General features: G+C 34.1%; 2 protein-coding genes across 2 annotated transcripts; both read left to right on the forward strand.

The window, feature by feature from the left end:
• Positions 1 to 292: 292 nt before the first annotated feature.
• LOC140050282 (probable protein phosphatase 2C T23F11.1) lies at positions 293 to 12,648 on the forward strand. The gene is made up of 10 exons (XM_072095403.1): positions 293 to 374; positions 1,881 to 1,985; positions 3,306 to 3,389; positions 6,938 to 7,069; positions 7,400 to 7,473; positions 7,747 to 7,888; positions 8,492 to 8,575; positions 8,686 to 8,831; positions 9,153 to 9,350; positions 10,102 to 12,648. The coding sequence occupies exons 2-9, from the start codon at positions 1,883 to 1,885 to the stop codon at positions 9,330 to 9,332; spliced, it is 945 nt and encodes a 314-aa protein (XP_071951504.1). The 5' UTR covers positions 293 to 374; positions 1,881 to 1,882; the 3' UTR covers positions 9,333 to 9,350; positions 10,102 to 12,648.
• A 1,421-nt stretch (positions 12,649 to 14,069) lies between these two features.
• LOC140049400 (fucose-1-phosphate guanylyltransferase-like) lies at positions 14,070 to 17,439 on the forward strand. The gene is made up of 4 exons (XM_072094273.1): positions 14,070 to 14,545; positions 15,022 to 15,087; positions 15,201 to 15,368; positions 15,560 to 17,439. Exons 1-4 carry the CDS (start codon positions 14,527 to 14,529, stop codon positions 17,047 to 17,049), a joined length of 1,743 nt encoding a protein of 580 aa, XP_071950374.1. The 5' UTR covers positions 14,070 to 14,526; the 3' UTR covers positions 17,050 to 17,439.
• The last annotated feature ends 4,301 nt before the right edge of the window (positions 17,440 to 21,740 follow it).

A 21,740-nucleotide genomic window follows, 5' to 3' on the forward strand; every position in this document is an offset into this window, starting at 1 on the left:
TCCCCACTTAGTTTAATCAATGATTATGCCTAAACCTTATAAATAGAAATAATGTTACTTTAATTGATTGAGAGTTTGAGACTGATTTTACTGTTCTTAGCTCTCCCACATAACTAATTGCTGTGGACGTAAAGTGAATTGCAGTTTCAATCGGTTTCCAAAAAATGTTCTAACATACATTTTAGATGGAGTCGAGATTTGGAAACAAGGGGAGGAGGTGGAAAAGGGAGAGAATGATAAGAAGAGGAGAGATCGGAGAATAAATAGATCGGAGATTATAGATCTATAGAGGGCGACATTTCTGCATCATGAAAATTTACAAAGATGGTGATTTGATCGCTAGAAGTTAAGAGGAAGCAAAGCAAATACACAAGGTAAATTGTCATCTTTAACTGACCTTATATGTAATTAAGTATATTTGTAGTATTACAGTGACAATATAAAAGAGTATATGCTTCGAAAAGATCAATTTCGTTGTTATTTGAAAGAAAAATACTAACATTAATGTGAGACACCATGTTGTTTTCCATTCCGGCCGATTTGGGCAGCCAATGTTGTCGCGCTGGAAAGGCCTGGGGGTTGGCAGCCTAGCTTACCTTCCTGCACATCATGAGCCGTAAGCGGCTGGCCTACTACAGTAGTACTTAGCCTAAGCCTGAATGATAGTGTTATTTTAGCCTATTTATTTTCAAGGAACGTATCGCATACATTATTTCCAACTTTTTAACTGTACTAATACTAAAACAGGTTTTAAACAAAATAATTTATGAATATGATGGGCCTCAATCAACTCAGTCAGGGATAGCCTACTACTACAGTACAATAATCTACAGACAGCAGAGAGACAGTGGTACAGTGTACTACTACTAGGCCTAGGCCTCCTACTTACACTACTATCTAGCCTATGCCTAATGATTAATAGTAACTAAAAAATATGCCTACTATATTGTACATTAATGAAGGCCTAGTTAGGTCTAGCCTAGGCTTGTTGTATTGAAAACCTAGCTAGACCTAGGCCTAGTCTGATTTTATACAGTATGTTTTGTAGTAATGTTAAGTTTTGACTACAAATTGTGAATGCAACTAGCCTAGGCTTGTTGTATTGAAAACCTAGCTAGACCTAGGCCTAGTCTGATTTTTATACAGTATGTTTTGTAGTTATGTTAAGTTTTGACTACAAATTGTGAATGCAACATGTTGGAGCATTATATACCATTATTATTATTATTATTTTATAAGTGGATCAATTGGATCTACACTCAAGATAATATTTTTGTAAATCTTTTGTAAATCAAGTCTTTTAGAAACCCATTTTAAAATATTATAAAAATGTTTTTCTCCAGTCATTTTTTAAATCATTCCTGTACATTTCTTATTGTTAAGATTAGAATTAAGAATCCAAATAACCATTGACAGCGAATATCTTTAAAGATACAGCAACTGTTTGATTAAACTCATTCAACAGTAACTTTATTCACTGCTCTAAATATAGATGTAACACAATACCAAAGTTTTACAGTTACTTAACAAAGGCCTTCGTTTAACCTTACTGTAGCTGCTATCTACTGTTATTCTTCAGTCAACCAAGTCATTAAATGATGTTTTGTTTTTGTATTTCTTGCTTAGAAAGACCACATACTTTTTTGCTTTTATGTGACATAAAAATGCAACTTTATTGTTTAATATTTCAAATTATGTTCTGGTAAACACATTGTAGGTTCAAATCATATGTTGGACAATTAGGTATACACAACGCGCTGAATAAGGTTATGTTTTAAGCACTAACACTGTACTAAGCAGAGGATGGGGAGATGCTCTCCCCACACACCTTTTTTAAACTGCCTGAATTAAGAGTAAAAGTAATTTTTTTTCATTTACAGAAATGGGTCAAACTTTGTCAGAGCCGGTAACGGTTAAGGAAACATCGTCTTGTGAAAATAGTTTTTTTAAAGTTGGATCATCCTGTATGCAGGGATGGCGTATCAGTATCCTTGTTGTTTGAATGAAATTAATATTTGTTATTATATTATTAAATTATATTACTTACGGTTAGAATCCCAAGAGTAAACATTCGGGATCAATCAAAATGTCCCTTGATGCTTGGTTCACACTAGAGAACAAAATGCAAGCGTGTTGACCAATGACAAGTGACAGTTAGAATAATCTATCGCTTGTGATTGGTCAAATTACTTGCATTGCACTTACATTCTTGCATGGTGTCTTAGTGGGAACCAAGCATTAATATGTTATGGACAGGGTTGGCCTTAGTTTTAAAAACTTATTCTGTATTTCCCCTTGTTCAGTTCATAAGAAATGTCCTCCCCCCCCCCCTCCCTGGGTGTCCCCACACCCTGAATATAAGTGCCCCACAGTGTTTATCATGATATGTTTGTATAACTTATAACAATTCATTTATTTTTCTTTTATTTTGCTATATTGTCCATAAAATAAAAGGCCATAGATTTGAAAATATAGCAAATCTAAATTTTTAAATTTAAGATAGTAAATAATATATTCTAACCTTGAAAAAAAAAAAATCAATTTAATATTGTTTTGACATACCAATCAAGATGTCGGCAACAACTGTGATAATGAAACCCACTGTCATTGATGGCATCTTAAAAAGCTATTTATAGACACTCATATTTCAACAGATAATTAAATATTGCCTGTGCACAGTTCTGGGGATGCCTCTTATACAGTAGGTCAAAGGCCAATTCATTTGTTGTTGATCAAGTACAGTATTGTGTTTTCATTGATGATTTTTCTTGCGTGTATGTTTGATGGCTCAGCTGTGGCTGCTAGCTAATTTAATTTGTTTGATATATTTTGACCTAATGTTCATTTTAAATTTTGATGCCTTCCTAAAATAAACATATCATCAACGTAATTACCATTAATGTTGGAATTTTATTTGAAAACAAACCATAATCATCTCGTTTAAACTCCTTTAATTAAATATTTTATCAAAATTGAATGAAAACTTTTTTATTTTACAACTTTATTAATAGACAAATTAATGTTATATTAGCGCTTATTATTAGAAAATCGGATTATTTTTTAATAAATTAGTGTTTGGAAATTTATGCAAATATTTATTTCATTTTTCAAGGAAAATTGGCTTTGGTTTCTGGAAAAATGTTTCTGACATAAATGGTTTTTTAAAAGGGGTCTGCATTTTGTTAACTTGTATGCAAAATTGTTTTTTAGAAATTTACAGTTATGCCTCTTGTGGTGGTTGTTTAAATTGTTTTCACTCAAAGTGTATGAAATAAATATTTCCTTTACTGAGCTAATTTCACTAGATATGGAAGATGCCCACACACAGCTACTCTCTCTTGGTGACTCAGAAGGCACCGCGTTCTTTGCAGTGTACGATGGCCACGGGGGTAAGTAGAAACAAGGTGGTGGGGTATGACCAAAAAAGGTATTGTACAACTGGAGGCTTAACTCCTAGTCAAAAAGCATCAGAGAGAGACATTTGGATGGCTCCATCTTCAATTGACCCATCAGAAGTTGTGCCATGGAACTACTCACTACTCAACCTTGCACTGTTGCCACCAAATAATTATCCATTATTTGATACAATTTAATTATATAAATTTTACAACAAAAATATGTTTTATATTGTAAATTGTAGTAATATTTTGGCCAATAAAAATTGAGTATCACCATGGGTGAATAATTCCTTCATGGTATGACTAAGTCATGATGTGAACCCAAGACCCTATAATTAGTAAGCAAGTCCATCACTAAGCAAAACAATGGATAGATGTTTTAAATCCCTGAACAGTAGAAACTTACTGGATATTAAATGTTCAAATCGAAGCAAATTATTTTATGTAAGTTTACATTTATTTAGCAAAAGCATGGATCTTACAAAAGAAAAAGTATTTTCTGTAATTGTAAAACCCTTTATAAAGAAGACAAAAGTGCAAGGTGTTGGGTATTGCTAAAAGAAACCTTTTCGAGAACCAGGCAAGAAAAACAAAAGTAAAAAAAAGGTTATTCAGTCACGACAAATCACGTAGTAGTTTTCTATTTCACCTCCATTTTGGAAAATCAGACGAAAAAAATAAAAATCCCTACATTAGTAGCGACTAATATAGTTCCTTCATGATTTTAATGCACCTTCTCAACCACATACAGTATACCGGTGTTGCAGGGGGTGTGTTTGTATCTCTATGATCAACTGTTTATCTTGTCTAACAAAAGAATATTATACAATTGATGATTAATTGTAAAGTAAGCGAGGTCAAAGGTTAAATCTATTGTCAACTTTGTAGTTGATAATAGACGGTACCAATATATTCAATGTTAGGTTTTATTGATAATAATCTGGGTCGTTGGTCAAGAATTGTCAATTTAGACGGGAGATGTGGGAGATTGCTTTCTTGCCTTTGTAGAATAATCCTCAAAATATTGTATGAAGAACTGATATTGATATTACTACCGTCTCTCACCTCCCCCAGCGCCTAATGTTATGAAACCTCGCTGAACATTATTACCCCAGTCATTTTTGGATCAAACACGTATGGAAACATACTCCCATAATGCAGCTAGTAATCAGCGCAAAGTTGTGTCTTGATCTAACCGGGTACCCACTTATACACCTGCGTGGAGAGAGGCAAACGTAAGTCAAGTATCTTGCCTAAGGATACAAGCAATGCAGCGACAGTTGAATTCGAACCTCGATCTCGCGATCAGCAGTCGAACGTCCAACACACTTCGTCACATGCCCTTACAAATAAAAAAATATAAACAGAAATTTCAATAGTGCACTTTGGTTTGGTAAAATACCCACTTAAATGGGCATACATCATTTGGGGTGCTTCACAAAGATTGACCTAGATATGAATTTTGCTCATTCCTTTTTCATTGTCAACAAAAGTGAGTTCAGTTACCTGTAGGGTAGATTACCATAGTATGATGAGTTCAATGCATTCAAATACATTTGAGTGATGTGTGCACATTTATCCACCACCTCCTTGATGATGTTGTTACTAGCGATGGTGTTGCTGCTAGCAACACATATTAATGACCTCTTGACCTTTCCATATCCTATCTTTTAAAGTCAGGTGTCATTCAGATATTAATTACATGATTTGTTGTCATAGTGACAAGCATCCTCACGATATGTGATTCTTCTACTGTATAGTACTACTAGTCTTAATATGTTATTAACATATATTATTAATATTATTAATATGGTATATAATTTTAACAAGAAACAACAGCGAAACACTGAGTTGAATGGATCAAATAATACCTATCGATTTTCGTTTTAACAAGTTCGCAATATAGCGCAATGTGTCTGTGACACAAATATACCCCTGAAATGGTTTTGGAAGATAAAGTTTAAGTTAAGCAACCAATTTAACAGAATATGTGTGTGTTAAGCCTACTCTCTATCTGAATTGTATATGTCATTGCTTGACTACTACTACTGTACAGTGAGCTAGTCAATTTATCTTCATTTCCCAAGCATGGGCTATTAGTAGTAAAACTATGGCTAACTAGAGCCCTTAAAATGATGTTGACAAACCTGTATATAGTTGACAATGACAATTATTAAATGATTACATTTGTGTATTTGCTTTTTATAAGATACTGTACTGTATACATGTATTGTCTTTTTGCGATCCCATCAAATTGAAATTCTTTTATCCAAATTATACTTTCGTGTTATTTTTTCCCGCAACCATATTCATTCCATCAGCAAATGCCATTAAAAAATGCATTTTATCTTAATAATACCTACGATTCTACTTTAGTATTGTCTTACATACATGATACTGTTTTCTTAGATCAGATCTGATCACAAGACACTAATAATATTAAAGTTCTGTTTAATACTTTTGATTCTAGCTATAATTTAAAAAGTATTGTCTTTCAGAAGTGATATTTATGTGTTTATGTATCGGATAATGTTAAGATTGTTGTAATGAGTTTGTGTTTAGATAAATTTTACTGATAACGTTTTAATTCTCGGTACAGATGACCTTTCACTGAAATTTACGTGGATGTTTAAAAATGCACTTGTTTTTTGTGTGCAACATTTCATTCAGAAGTAGTATACTATTTCAAATCAGTAACTGACCTTTCTGTGTGTAGGTGGCGTTGGCCACGCTTTTTATTAATGTACTGTACATCTGTGACAATCATTCTTGAATATTTCATGTCTACAAAACATTGCCACCCACTTGTCATAACTTATGTTATCTGTTTGTGGTCCTGCAGCTTGGCACATGCTTGTTGTTCATACAACCTGGGATCGATTCCAGAAGTGATCAACTTTAATGTCGATTGGTTTTCAACATATATTTTTTTGTATATAATTTTTTTTTTCAAACTTTTATAATACAATACATGAACAAAAAAGGCAACAAAAGACAACTTGCTTACCAATCATAAGATCTTGGGTTCTAGTCCACTAATTGCCAAATCAGTGAACTGACATTAACTTTCTCATTGTAAGCACCCCATCAGAACATCCTCAAATCTAGTCAGCAGTTCATGAAAACTATACGATGTCGGATAACAGTTACAATTTTTGCGCGGAAAGGATCTGAAAGGTGTCCCAAAGGACTGATGCGGACCGTGTAAATTTACCGGTTTTAAAAGCCTGGCTAAATCCATACGGACAATCAATCGACCGCAACGTCTTGTAGTCTACGCCCTTGTCTACACTATCAAAATTTATGTGACAAAATATGTGATGTGCCCATATATGGACATGATGATGTAATATCACTGCCATATTTAGGTTTCACTACCGTATTTGGGTACATCACGCTTTTTTAGTCGAACTAGTTCGAAAGTGTTGACAGAGCTTTACAAGAAATGGTCTAGAAAACATTGGTTGTCAATTAGCGTGGAAGTATGTCAAAACTAAGTATTAGGTAATTTTATATTTGTTCTTTATCTTTGTTATCAGGTGCTAAGGTAGCTCAATACGCTGGTGAACACCTACACAACAAGATAGCTAACCAACCCGCATTTAAACGAGGTGATATCAAAGAAGCGGTCAATACAGCGTTCCTTGCACTCGATGAAGACATGCTTAACGGTGAGACGATTACATGCACAAAGAATCCGAAGCAATAGACCGGAACCAACGTATACATTACAAACCTTATGTTTGTTATTGTGTTCTTTGTAGGGTGCCATATAAAAACTTTTATAGAATTAAATAGAATACTATATTAATTTGAACACTAAGAAACAATAGTGTTGTGACAACTTGTGTGTGCCACACCAAATTCTGAATTTTATGTAGAAAGTTTGCTGCCATCTAAACTTTATAATATAATATTGTATGAGTTAGTTGTCATAGTTAATACGGTGTTACCACTACCTTTGTATTAAAATTATTTGAAAATAAATATTATTTTTTAAGATGAAAATATGAAGGATGAGCTGGCAGGTACGACAGCAATTGTAGTTATACATAAAGATAATAAATTGTATTGTGTAAGTAACATTACTTTATTTTGGAATAATATTATTTATTGTTGGTATTCCAATGAAAAAGAATGTAGATTTCTGCACTCACTCGCTCCATATTACAAAAAAATTAAATAAAGTGTATGGTTATTAGAAAGATCTGTAATTTTAACAGTTTACTTTTTTTATTCATAAAAATTGCATTACTTTCTAAAAAATACAGTCTCATTGTAAGTACTGAAACGTGTACTTACTTTAAAAGTGATTAGGTTTTGATTCATTTGCTAACTTTTTTTGCAGGCAAATGTAGGCGATTCAAGGGCTTTATCCAGCGTTTGTGGTAGGGTTCAGAATCTATCTTACGATCACAAACCTGGTAACGAAGAAGAATGCAAAAGGATCACAGCAGCTGGGGGATGGGTTGAATTTAACAGAGTTAATGGTATGTCATTGTACAGAATCTTTAAATTATAATGTAAATGTGGGGGGGGGGGGGGGGGTGGGAATAACCGGCAACTTGCAGCCTACTGGGCTGAATTGCGCACAGGTGTGGACAACACATACCACAACTTTCTACTCTGCTAAAGGTCCCTTCGTGTCGAGTGCTGCCACTAAACGGTGCCTTTTCGTCTGTCCACAATGACAGCTGCATGGACCAGTTTCAAGTCCTTATCTGAGAAGACTTGTTCTACCACCAGAACAATGGTCGAGGAATGCCTTGAACCTGTGCTGATTGTATAGCTATGGTTTGCGCCCCAGCCTAACCATTCGACGACTCAAAACGACTAATACGTATTCATTTAGGATTTGTAAGGAAATGTATGGATATGTATAATGTCTTTGACCCCAACACGTGTCACTGACCAAATTCCACGATTGCATCATTCGGCCTGATGATACACACTGGATAGGTCACGAAACGTCGCTTTTTATTTCTTTCTAAACGTTGCTTTTTATCTCTCTCTAAACGCCGCTTTTTATCTCTTCTAAACGTAAGGAAATGTAGTTGTGAATATTGATCTGTTTATGTTTTTTTTTTGTACAGGAAATCTTGCATTATCAAGAGCACTTGGTGATTTTGTGTTTAAGAAAAATGAAAACAAAAAAGCAGATGAACAGATAGTCATAGGTAACAAACAAACATTTTGTTTATTAAAGGACAACTCTTTCGTTTTGATATGTTTTCTATCTCTCAAATTTCCTGTCGGTCCGCTTTCGCATTGTTTCTTTTTTTTTTAGCGGTACCAGATGTAATAGAAGCGGAAGTAACACAAGACCACGAATTTGTAATATTAGCATGTGACGGAATCTGGGACGTATTGACCAATGAGGAAGTGGTAGAGTTTGTCCGATCACGGATAGCAATGAAAATTGAACCAGACAAAGTAAGCTCCCTTTTTATTACAAAATCTTGATTCAAATAAATAAAAAAACAAGATACTATTGCTTTATAGGGTCTTTCACACCAGTTACGGCACGGTTCCGGTCCAGCGCCGGAAAATCAAATCAAACGTCAATGTTTCGTTTCCATGACGCTCCACGTAACTATTCACCAAGTTGATTTGCGGTGGCCGGACCGGAACCGTGCCAGACCAGGTGTGAAAGACCATTTACAGTACCATCCAAAAAACATCCACCCTTGCATGTGTACTGTGTCAATATTCTGCAAGGTTTCAATTATATAATACTTCTGATTTTGTCTACAGATATGTGAAGATTTAATGACCAGATGTCTAGCTCCAGATTGTCAAATGGGCGGCCTAGGCTGTGATAATATGACTGTAGTTCTTGCATGCTTCCTACAGGGGAAATCTTACGAAGACTTAGCATTACGCTGTTCAACACCGGTGCAACAAGCTACGTCAGATGGTAGTGCTAATCTCTGAGTACCAAAATGGAATGTGGTAGGTTGTCTTCTTCTGGTGTATGTGTCTTTGAATGTTAACTTGTTATCATCTCCAGTGGCCGTATTCACCAATCACACAGTGAGATATTTGCCCTTAAATATTAAGTATTTCATATTACTCAATAAATATATAAGTATTTCCCTTAAGTTTTAAGTGTTTCGCTTTAATCAATAGATATTTAAGTATTTCCATTAAATTGTATTCACTTAGATAGGAGATTTTTCTTAATTTTAAGGGTTTAAAGTGCTTCCCTAAAGGGTCTTTCACACCTCTTCCGGTCCGGCGCCAGCAAATCCAATCGAACGTCAATGTTTTGTTTTTACGTGGCTAGGTGCATATTGGCAATTTCAGACTTTAAAGCCCAACTCACATTTGATCTCAAAATATTAAGTTGTAATTGTTTATATTGTTTATTCAATGCAGCTTATTTTTAATTGGTGTATCTCATTATAACTTTTGTTTTGTTTTTACTTAATTTGTGTTACTTAGTTTTGTTATTTTAGTATTTTATAAGTAATGATGGAGTAAGAGGTCAGTTTTCTGTTTGGGCTCATGCCTATTACTTGCTCCTGGCAAGATGAATTGTGAAATGTACTTTTATAAACTTTTTGCCGAATAAATATTATTATTATTATTATATGTGGGCACACCATACATTTTTATAGTGTAGACAGAGCTTTTGATGCAGAAAGTTGTATTTGATCAATAAAAATTAACAACTTTACTGTAAATATGTTTTTGCTTGCAGTACGACCTTGATCTGTGGCTTCCTAAAATGGCTTCTTCAGACCAAAGATAAACTCTCATCAGAACATCAATCATCAAGGAGCTACAACCACAAAACACCAGTGCTGACATCTACAAACATCAACAACAGACTCAAACCTTAGTTATTTTGTTTATACTAGGACGACAAGCATCCTTGATTTTAATTACACTAACGAAATACAGTAACAATCAGCACTAGAATTAAAAACCTCGTCAAATTGTATATTAAGATATGTCTATATTCTGATAAAGTTAGTGTAATTTTTGCAAAGAATTTTGTATGGAGTATATTACTCTCTCATATCACCACATACTTCATCAATATTGTTTAACCATTCTTAAATGTGCGATCGTGTTATTAATTGGGAAGCAAAAGTTGTTTCAAATAATTGTAAATTTACATGTCTTTATTCCTAAGTATTTAGTGTACAGATATTTTGTCTTTCCCCATCCCCGCTACCCCCTTTGTCGTGTGATATATATTAGTTGACATTTATTGGTTTTTCCTGGTCGGATGGTTGTACAGTTAAGTGTATTTGTTGTTTATTTACCTGTTTTTGAAATCTTTTTGGTCCTCAACCAGAAAGGCCATCAATCCAAAAATATCGAAATGAGTGAAATCCGATCAAATCCAATCAAAGTGGTGTCCATTACTGTAGATTTGACGTAATATTTTGACCCAACACAACTTGTTTGTGACGCATCCATTACAAAATTGGAGTTATTATACGATTTTTTAAACAATATTTTATATTAGAGAAATTGTACAACAAATTGTACAAACTATAATGTGTATCTTAAAGCTTTGTTGAATATTCATTTAATTAAGTTTAAATTGTTGAGTATATTGTTTTGACAGGGAAGACATTTTTTTCTGCTTGGTACAATAATATTACTGACAAAGTATTTGTGGAAATTCTATAAACAAAATTGATTGGAAAAAAAAAATTGTGGACATGTTCAAACTGCAACTAATACAAAAACATCTCATTTGATAATAGATGTGCCCATATATATGGACATGATGATGTCATAGCACTACCATATATGGGCATATCACTACCATATTTAGGCACATCGCACTAGTTTGATAGTGTAGACAGAGCTTAATACATATATTTTGTGGACTAGTACAAATTAAGTTAAGGGTTCAAATCCAGAGTACTAGGATTTTCTTTAAAATAGGAAAAGTAAAATTGACAGTTGGACGTGGTTAAGATAATCTTAAAAATGTTGAGCCAACTTCCAAAACTGTGCGTGTTACCATTTAGGATTCAGTGTCCTATGAAATATGGTGCTGGGTTCCGACTTGCCCAAATGTCTTCTGGGGGGTCAGTTTGTGACAAATCCCTGCCCTTTCTGTTATTCTATATGACCAGATGTTGGTGTTCTCAACACGTTCGATTAGAAGAAGCTATCTAAAAAATAGTTTAATTACAATATCTAGTGAAGGGACATGTTCATACATCATTTAGGGAGGGTATGTAGATACTGGGATCTAGAGTACATGAATATTTAATATGTTTCGTACCTTCCATAATATCCTGCTACTCTCGTACGAAAACAAACAAAAGTTGGGGGAGGAGTACATGTGTGAATCCATATCAATATGAAGTTTTAATTTTATCTTTGGTTTTTTTTTCATACGCATCCAACAGCGAGCACACACTCGTCAATTACAGGATGTATAATTGATTGTGCTTATAATTTATTTCTGAAAATGTTTTAATTTATGCCAAGGGAAGTTCATTTGATTTCAAATTGAAAACAAAAGTAATAATTGTGAGTTTTATTATGAAGATGAAAATATGTAAAATAATAAAGTATAGAGATATGGGTATTCCCATCAGTCTGGGTATTCCCCATCAGTCTGGGTATTCCCATCAGTCCGGGTTTGTTTTTCCTCAGCAGCCCCCCCCCCCTTCTTCCCTCATTTCGTCACTCTATACTCTGTAATTCCGTCCTTTTAAAATTACTTTTTGTGTGGTGTTCGCATTGTAAAAAAATGACACAAATTTATGAAATATTATTATGTAAACAAAAATGTTAATTTTACGGTAACACAATCGGAGTTTAAAACGCATATACATATATAAGCAGCACTATTGCGTCGTCGGTTCCCACTAGTGATTACGCAATTCAACACTTTGCGTCAATATGTCGCTACGTTGAGTTGCGTCGTAAAGCTTGGGTTCCACTAGCGACGCAACCTACGCAACGTAAGAAAATTCCCTTCCAATAATTGTGTTTTCCCCCCGCCTCGGTGACATCAAACCTGCGATGTTCGCAGCACAGTTGCGTCGTCGGTTCCCACTTGTGATTACGCAATACAGCACTGCGTTGCTGCGTTCTAGTGGGAACCAAGCTTAAGTGGGAACTAAAGCTTTGTGTTTTTACATTCTACAAACTTTTCATCTTTTCAATTTCTCTCGATTTTCACGATGTTTCGGTATCTAAGTAATAATTGTTATTCCTCCTCTAGTGATCATTAATCAGTTTAATATATCATTTAAAACTGAAATTAAATATAAATAATAATTATGTTTTGTTTACAGGGTATTTATTATTGTTTCAATATGAAGATATTTTTTTATTTATTTTGTCAACAATTTGAAGTAGACCTATTTGTGAATATAGTAATTTATAGTGACGTAACACAACGTAAGGGATTTGACCAATCACAAGCGATGAATTATTATTATTGGATTCCCACTAGAACGCAACGCAGCGACGTATTAACGCAATGTGCTGTATTGCATATTCACAAGATGGAACCGATGACGCAAAAATGCTGCAAACTTAGCAGGTTTGATTTCACGCAGGCGGGGGCAAACACAATTATAAAGCTTGGTTCCCACTAGAACGTAACGCAAGGACGTAAACGCAACGCAAGCGTTTTAACCAATGACAAGCGAAGTTATAGACAGTTAGCAATCACAAGCGAATAAGCCATCGCTTATGATTGGTCAATTCACTTGCGTTGCGTTACGTCCTTGCGTTGCGTCGCTAGTGGGAACCACGCTTTAGGAAGGGCATTTGCTTTCGTTGCGTTACGTTGCGTCGCTAGTGGGAACCAAGCTTAAAGCGTGGTTCCCACTAGCGACGCAACACAAGGACGTAACGCAACGCAAGTGAATTGACCAATCACAAGCGATGGCTTATTCGCTTGTGATTGCTAACTGTCTATAACTTCGCTTGTCATAAGTTAAAACGCTTGCGTTGCGTTTACGTCCTTGCGTTACGTTCTAGTGGGAACCAAGCTTAAAGCTTGATTCCGACTAGGACGCAACGCAAAGAGGAGGTAGACGCAACGCAAAGACGTAGACGCAACGCTAAGACGTAGCAATCACAAGCAATCAACACGCTTGCGTTGCATTTACGTCCCTGCGTTGCGTCCTAGTGGAAACCAAGCTTATAACTTTTAATTTACGTTGTCTCAGATAAAGATATCATTTACACTAAATAATGACAAATTATTGACGAACCATCACGATCAAATACTGTAGGCCTACTTCAATTGAATTTAGAAATGAAGAAACGATTTTATTGATTCGTCAGTTTTCCCTTCGTCGTTTCGAAAGCATCTGATTCCGATCATATAGAGATATTATATGGTGAACTATAATATCTCTATGATCGGATGTATTGCTCATAATGAAAAATGAAAGATTATAAAATCAGACTATGAATAGGCCATTTTGCAGTTTTAATAGTTATTCACTTCCGCAGAAAAAAAAAATGATTTCACCAAAAAAAGACAAAATAAATAGTTAAATTTAACCAAAACCATTTAATTGATTTAATTTGACGATTTTACCCTTTAAATTACAGTTTTTCAGGTATATAATATTGGTCGATCTAATTTTTTTTAAAGTGACATTATAATAGCATATTCAACAATTTTTTGAATTTTTCAGGAGGGGTCATAAAATCTTTCAATATAATTTTCGCTGAAATTTAAAATATTTCGTCAAAACGTTGATCCACAACTTGTTTGTCATTCATTTTTATTAATTATTTAATTAAGAAATTCATATTTGTATAGCATTGGGATAGCTATACAGGTATTATGTGGCGTAGGATGTGCACGTACGAGAACTTTGCCGCATGCAATTTTGGGGTCTGATTACAATCTGCAGCAGACAACAAGCGAACAACATACAGTATATCAAAAATACAATAATTAATGAAATACTGTAATATTGTTTATTTTTATTATTAAAAATCACAAAAAAATATATTATACATAACCATATATTTATTACTTGAATTAAGTTGAATACAAAACATTTTGAATTAATTTATGAACATGTTATGTATAACCTTAGCAGCAGACGACCAAATTGACCTTGTGTGACCCCAGCCATGCAGTACAACGTGGAATAAACCGGAACAACATAAACATATGGAACTCCTCTTGCTGAGTTAGTACACTTAATTTTATTTACTGTTTATTGTGTTTAGCCTATACATATCTCAGTGTAATAATAGTATATAAAATTTAGTTGTTTAGGTCAGTTGCTGATATCCATATTATGGTTTAGAGATACGTTAAAATTCATACATGAAAGGCTAGGCTAGGCCATGGAGTACTTTACTCCATATGGCTAGGCTTACCTAAAATAGCTTATCATCAGTGTGGGCCTGTGCTGTGTGTGGTGTGCCATACCTCCGGAGTCGGGACTGGGCCAGCAGCAGCTAGGAGAAGGCTTAGCTTCCAGGAAATCAGTGACTAGTCTCTACTAATACGATTCAGTTTATGGTGGTGTGTAAAAAACTATAAAATAAAAAGGAAGGTATTTCCACAACATACCTCCTGCCTATAAAAACTAAAAAAATGTAAAGTATATATACGGACCCTATATATATTATATTATAAAGTATGTTATCATGTTCATAGTTATGGAAAACGATGAAATTAAAGATGCCACTACAAAACGGATAAGAAAGTTTCAGGAAATCAGAGGTTTGTTTTTTGGTGGAACATGTCGTTTTAATGTAAATCACTACTAATGTCTTAAATGAATAGATCTGCAAGTTCGCTATATAATCCATACCTTCAAAATGATTAAATTGCAGGGAAAGATATTGGCAATGTTCAGTTTTGGGATATTGTTGTAATAACTGCAAGAGATGAGAATCAAAGAAGAGCTTACGATCTCCAGCTAAAGGAAAAACTGGAGAATAAACAGCTCCCTCTTGGGGTGAAATATCTTTCTATTGCAGATCCACCTGAAGCAAAAGTTGGTAAGTTTACTGAAATTAAAAATACTGTATAAACATATAAATAATTATTTAGATTTTAAAATGTTTTATTTTAAAATATTGTATTTCAAATTCAAACTATAGCTATTTTTGTAATTTATGTAAATTAAAAACAAGCTAAACTAAAAACCTACCTACTTTAGACACATAAATTATCTTATATTTCTTTGCAGGTAATGGAGGATCAACAATGCATGTACTGTTGCAGTTAAAGACTCGGTTTGAAAATGACCTAGCATCAATGAAAGTGCTGCTGATTCATGCTGGGGGTTATAGCCAACGATTACCCAACGCTAGCCTGCTGGGCAAAGCATTCATGCCTCTACCCCTGGGGGATCCATTATATCAAATGCTGGAGATGAAGCTAATTACGTACATTGATTTACCTTCAAGAATGGATCCAGGAGTGTTTGTGTGTTCTTCTGATACTCTTGAGCTGTTTGTTTTGGACAGAGGTCATCACAATCATTCTTGGTCTTTCAAGAGTCCAGGATTCACCGCTCTGGCACATCAGTCATCTTTATTGATAGGCACAACTCATGGAGTCTTTGTATTGTCTGAAGATTTGGATTTGGATTCTAATGATTCCGTCTTCACTGAATCTCTACAGTTTCTTCATAAACCGTCGGTGGATGTGATGAAAGAGATGGGTGCTGTTAGACAGCACTCCTCTGGATCTAAAGACTTTGTGTTCACAGATAGTGCCTATTTTATGGACTACCATACAGCAAATAGATTAATAGACTTCTATCAGAATCACGCACCAATACTTTGTGAGATTGATGCATATGGTGATTTTTTACAAGCTCTTGGTTGCAGGGGATCATCAGAATATACAAAGAATTCGCAAAATGTTAGTGAAGAGACTGGTAATCTTGTTTCTACTCGAGAACAAGTCTTTCAACTTCTTACAGGAACACCATTCCATGTCATAGCTTTTAACAAATCTGTGTTCTATCATCTGGGGACGACAACCGAATACCTTCACCATCTCTGTGAAGATGTTCAACTCTTGAACCAGTTAGGAGCTGCTTGGAATGATAACACGACCACAGAACCTAGACATAAAAGGATGAGAACGACTGATGGCAGACCAGGAAGGATGTGTTTGATGCATTCTGTGATTGATGAACAAGTAGTAAAAACTATGTCAATTGTGGAATACTGCCATCTTAAAAATGTCAGAATTGGCAACAACTGCATCATCAGTAACTGCAAACTAAAGTCAAAACAACTGGTTGTGGTTCCTGACAACACATTTCTTAGCACTGCATGTATTCAAATTAGACACAAACAAATGTATGTTACCTTCATCTTCAACATCCACGACAATTTAAAACAATCTTCACGTTCTTTAGCAGATTTAAATTTTTTCAGGCAACCTGTGGAATCAATTTTTTCTGAAAATCAAGAAGAGATTAAGGCAACATTATTTCCTCTAAATTGTGCAACTTTCAAGCTATGGGAGATGAAGATGTTCACACCTTCTGAAACAATGGAAGAGTCTGTAACCATAGCTTTGAAGTTACAGGTGGACATCACATCCAATATACAATTGAAATTGTCAGAATTCTCAAAGTCGTTGTCCATGGATGATATACTAAACATGAAGTTTGTTGAGGGCGTCCTTCAATACAGACGGAATCTTGCTGTCATTTTGTAATTAAATTGCCATACTTGACTGACTGTAATATGCACTGATGTCCATAGTACAGGAATTTTTTCGAAAAAAAATTGACAAATTATCGACTTTTTAAAATATGTTGAGGTATCATGTGCAGAACACATTATATGCATCTGCGTATGCCAATTTATGATATAGTAATCAGTTATGTAGAAAAATAAAAAAATCGAAATTTGGGCATTTTTCGTAAATTTTCTTGTACAAGAAAATGGCCAAATTATCAACATTTTAAAATTCAATTATTATGCAATAATTTTGCCATATATAAACATATATTGTGTTATCATCATCTTAGAAAGTCATAGTAACCACTTATCTCAAAAAATAAAAAGGTCGAAATTTGTCAATTTTTCGAAAATTTCCCTGTATACAGGACTATTTTCAAATTTTTTTTCAAAATATCGACCTTTTAAAATTCAATTATTATGCAATAATTTTAGCATTTATGCATATATATTGCGTTATTATCGTCTTAGAGAGTCATAGTTACCAGTTGTATAGAAAAATAAAAAGGTCTAATTTGGGCATTTTTCGAAAATTTCAAAAATGGCCAAAATATCGACCTTTTAAAAATTAATTATTATGCAATAATATTGCCATATATGAACATATATTGTGTTATCATCATCTTAGAAAGTCGTAGTAACCAATTTTACAGGGAAATTTGCGAAAAATGGCCGATTTTCGACCCTTTTATTTTTTGACATAAATGGTTACTATTGCATAATAAACATGCGCAGAGACGAATAATGGGTTCTGCGCATGTCAATTGTGCTATAGTAACCACTTTTGACATAACTGTCAAAAAATAAAAAGGTTGAAAATTTGCCATTTTTTTGATAAAATCCCTGTACTATAGGACAGGAACATTTCTAAAAAATAGCCGATTTTCGAACACTTTTTTTGTGACATAAATGGTTACTATATACATGGTTACTATATACATGCGCAGAGTCAACTAATGGGTTCTGTGCTTGTTAATTGTGCTATGGTAACCAATTTTGACATAAATGGTTACTATAGCATAATATACATGCGCAGAGTCGACTAATGGGTTCTGCGCATGTTAATTGTGCTATGGTAAACAGTTTTGACACAAATTATTATTATTATTATTTATTGCCAAAAACCAGATACAAACAAACAAAAACACAGAAACTACGGGAGTAGGTAGTAGTAAATGGTTACTATAGCATAATATACATGCGCAGAGTCGACTAATGGGTTCTGCGCATGTCAATTGTGCTATAGTAACCAGTTTTATTGAAAAATAAAAAGGTCAAAAATTGGCCATTTAAAAAAAAAAATCCCTGTACTATAGGACAGGAAAATTTCTGAAAAATAGCCGATTTTCGACCCTTTTATTTTGTGACATAAATGGTTACTATAGCATAATATACATGAGCAGAGTCAACTAATTGGTTCTGCGCATGTTAATTGTGCTATGGTAAACAGTTTTGACATAAATGGTTACTATAGCATAATAAACATGCGCAAAGTCGACTAATGGGTTCTGCGCATGTCAATTGTGCTATAATAACCAGTTTTATCGAAAAATAAAAAGGTCGAAAATTGGCCATTTTTTTGAAAAAATTCCTATACTATAGTACAGGAAAATTTCCGAAAAATGGCCGATTTTCGACCCTTTTATTTTTTGACATAAATGCTTACTATAGCATAATATACACGCGCAGAGCCGACTAATGGGTTCTGCGCATAGTAATTGTGCTATAATAACCAGTTTTATCGAAAAATAAAAACGTCGAACATTGGTTACCTTAGCATAATAAACATGCCCAGAGTCGACTAATGGGTTCTGCGCATGTTAATTTGTGCTATAGCAACCACTTTTGACATAAATAGTTACTATAGCATAATAAAAATGCGCAGAGTCGAATAATGGGTTCTGCGCATATCAATTGTGCTATAGGAACCAGTTTTATCGAAAATAAAAAGGTCGAAAATTGGCCATTTAAAAAAAAAATCCCTATACTATAGTACAGGAAAATTTCCGAAAAATGGCCGATTTTCGACCCTTTTATGTTTTGACATAAATGCTTACTATAGCATAATATACACGCGTAGAGTCGACTAATGGGTTCTGCGCATAGTAATTGTGCTATAGTAACCAGTTTTATCGAAAAATAAAAAGGTCGAAAATTGGCCATTTTAAAAAAAAAATCCCTCCGAAAAATGGCCGATATTCGACCCTTTTATTTTTTGACATAAATGGTTACTATAGCATAATATACATGCGCAGAGTCGACTAATGGGTTCTGCGCATGTCAATTGTGCTATAGTAACCAGTTTTATTGAAAAATAAAAAGGTCAAAAATTGGCCATTTTTAAAAAAAAATCCCTGTACTATAGGACAGGAAAATTTCTGAAAAATAGCCGATTTTCGACCCTTTTATTTTGTGACATAAATGGTTGCTATAGCATAATATACATGGGCAGAGTCAACTAATTGGTTCTGCGCATGTTAATTGTGCTATGGTACCCAGTTTTGACATAAATAGTTACTATAGCATAATAAAAATGCGCAGAGTCGAATAATGGGTTCTGCGCATATCAATTGTGCTATTGGAACCAGTTTTATCGAAAATAAAAAGGTCGAAAATTGGCCATTTTTAAAAAAAAATCCCTATACTATAGTACAGGAAAATTTCCGAAAAATGGCCGATTTTCGACCCTTTTATTTTTTGACATAAATGCTTACTATAGCATAATATACACGCGTAGAGTCGACTAATGGGTTCTGCGCATAGTAATTGTGCTATAGTAACCAGTTTTATCGAAAAATAAAAAGGTCGAAAATTTGCCATTTTTTAAAAAAAATCCCTGTACTATAGTACAGGCAAATTTCCGAAAAATGGCCGATATTCGACCCTTTTATTTTTTGACATAAATGGTTACTATAGCATAATATACATGCGCAGAGTCGACTAATGGGTTCTGCGCATGTCAATTGTGCTATAGTAACCAGTTTTATTGAAAAATAAAAAGGTCAAAAATTGGCCATTTTAAAAAAAAAATCCCTGTACTATAGGACAGGAACATTTCTGAAAAATAGCCGATTTTCGACCCTTTTATTTTGTGACATAAATGGTTGCTATAGCATAATATACATGGGCAGAGTCAACTAATTGGTTCTGCGCATGTTAATTGTGCTATGGTAACCAGTTTTGACATAAATGGTTACTTTAGCATAATATACTTGCGCAGAGTCGACTAATGGGTTCTGCGCATGTTAATTGTGCTATAGGAACTACTTTTGACATAAATAGTTACTATAGCATAATAAACATGCGCAGAGTCGAATAATGGGTTCTGCGCATATCAATTGTGCTATAGGAACCAGTTTTATCGAAAATAAAAAGGTCGAAAATTGGCCATTTTTAAAAAAAAATCCCTATACTATAGTACAGGAAAATTTCCGAAAAATGGCCGATTTTCGACCCTTTTATTTTTTGACATAAATGCTTACTATAGCATAATATACACGCGTAGAGTCGACTAATGGGTTCTGCGCATAGTAATTGTGCTATAGTAACCAGTTTTATCGAAAAATAAAAAGGTCGAAAAATGGCAATTTTTTTGAAAAAATCCCTGTACTATAGTACAGGAAAATTTCCGAAAAATGGCCGATATTCGACCCTTTTATTTTTTGACATAAATGGTTACTATAGCATAATATACACGCGTAGAGTCGACTAATGGGTTCTGCGCATGTTAATTGTGCTATAGCAACCACTTTTGACATAAATAGTTACTATAGCATAATAAACATGCGCAGGGTCGAATAATGGGTTCTGCGCATATCAATTGTGCTATAGGAACCAGTTTTATTGAAAAATAAAAAGGTCAAAAATTGTCCATTTTTTGAAAAATCCCTGTACTATAGTACAGGAAAACTTCCGAAAAATCACCGATTTTCGACCCTTTTATTTTTTGACATAAATGGTTACTATAGCATAATATACATGCGCATTATTATGGTTACTATAGCATAATATACATGCGCAGAGTCGAGTCAACTAATGGGTTCTGCGCATGTTAATTGTGCTATGCTAACCAGTTTTGACATAAATGGTTACTATAGGATAATAAACATGCGCAGAGTCGACTAATGGGTTTTGCGCATGTCAATTGTGCTATAATAACCAGTTTTATCGAAAACTAAAAAGGTCGAAAATTTTCCAATTTTTGAAAAATCCCTGTACTAAAGTACAGGAAAATTTCCGAAAAATGGTCGATATTCGACCCTTTTATTTTTTGACATAAATGGTTACTATAGCATAATATACACGCGTAGAGTCGACTAATGGGTTCTGCGCATGTTAATTGTGCTATAGCAACCACTTTTGACATAAATAGTTACTATAGCATAATAAACATGCGCAGGGTCAAATAATGGGTTCTGCGCATATCAATTGTGCTATAGGAACCAGTTTTATTGAAAAATAAAAAGGTCAAAAATTTTCCATTTTTTGAAAAATCCCTGTACTATAGTACAGGAAAACTTCCGAAAAATGACCGATTTTTTACCCTTTTATTTTTTGACATAAATGGTTACTATAGCATAATATACATGCGCATTATTATGGTTACTATAGCAAAATATTCATGCGCAGAGTCGAGTCAACTAATGGGTTCTGCGCATGTTAATT

Source organism: Antedon mediterranea, chromosome 5, assembly GCF_964355755.1.
Source record: "Antedon mediterranea chromosome 5, ecAntMedi1.1, whole genome shotgun sequence".
In the NCBI taxonomy this organism is placed as follows: Eukaryota; Metazoa; Echinodermata; class Crinoidea; order Comatulida; family Antedonidae; genus Antedon; species Antedon mediterranea.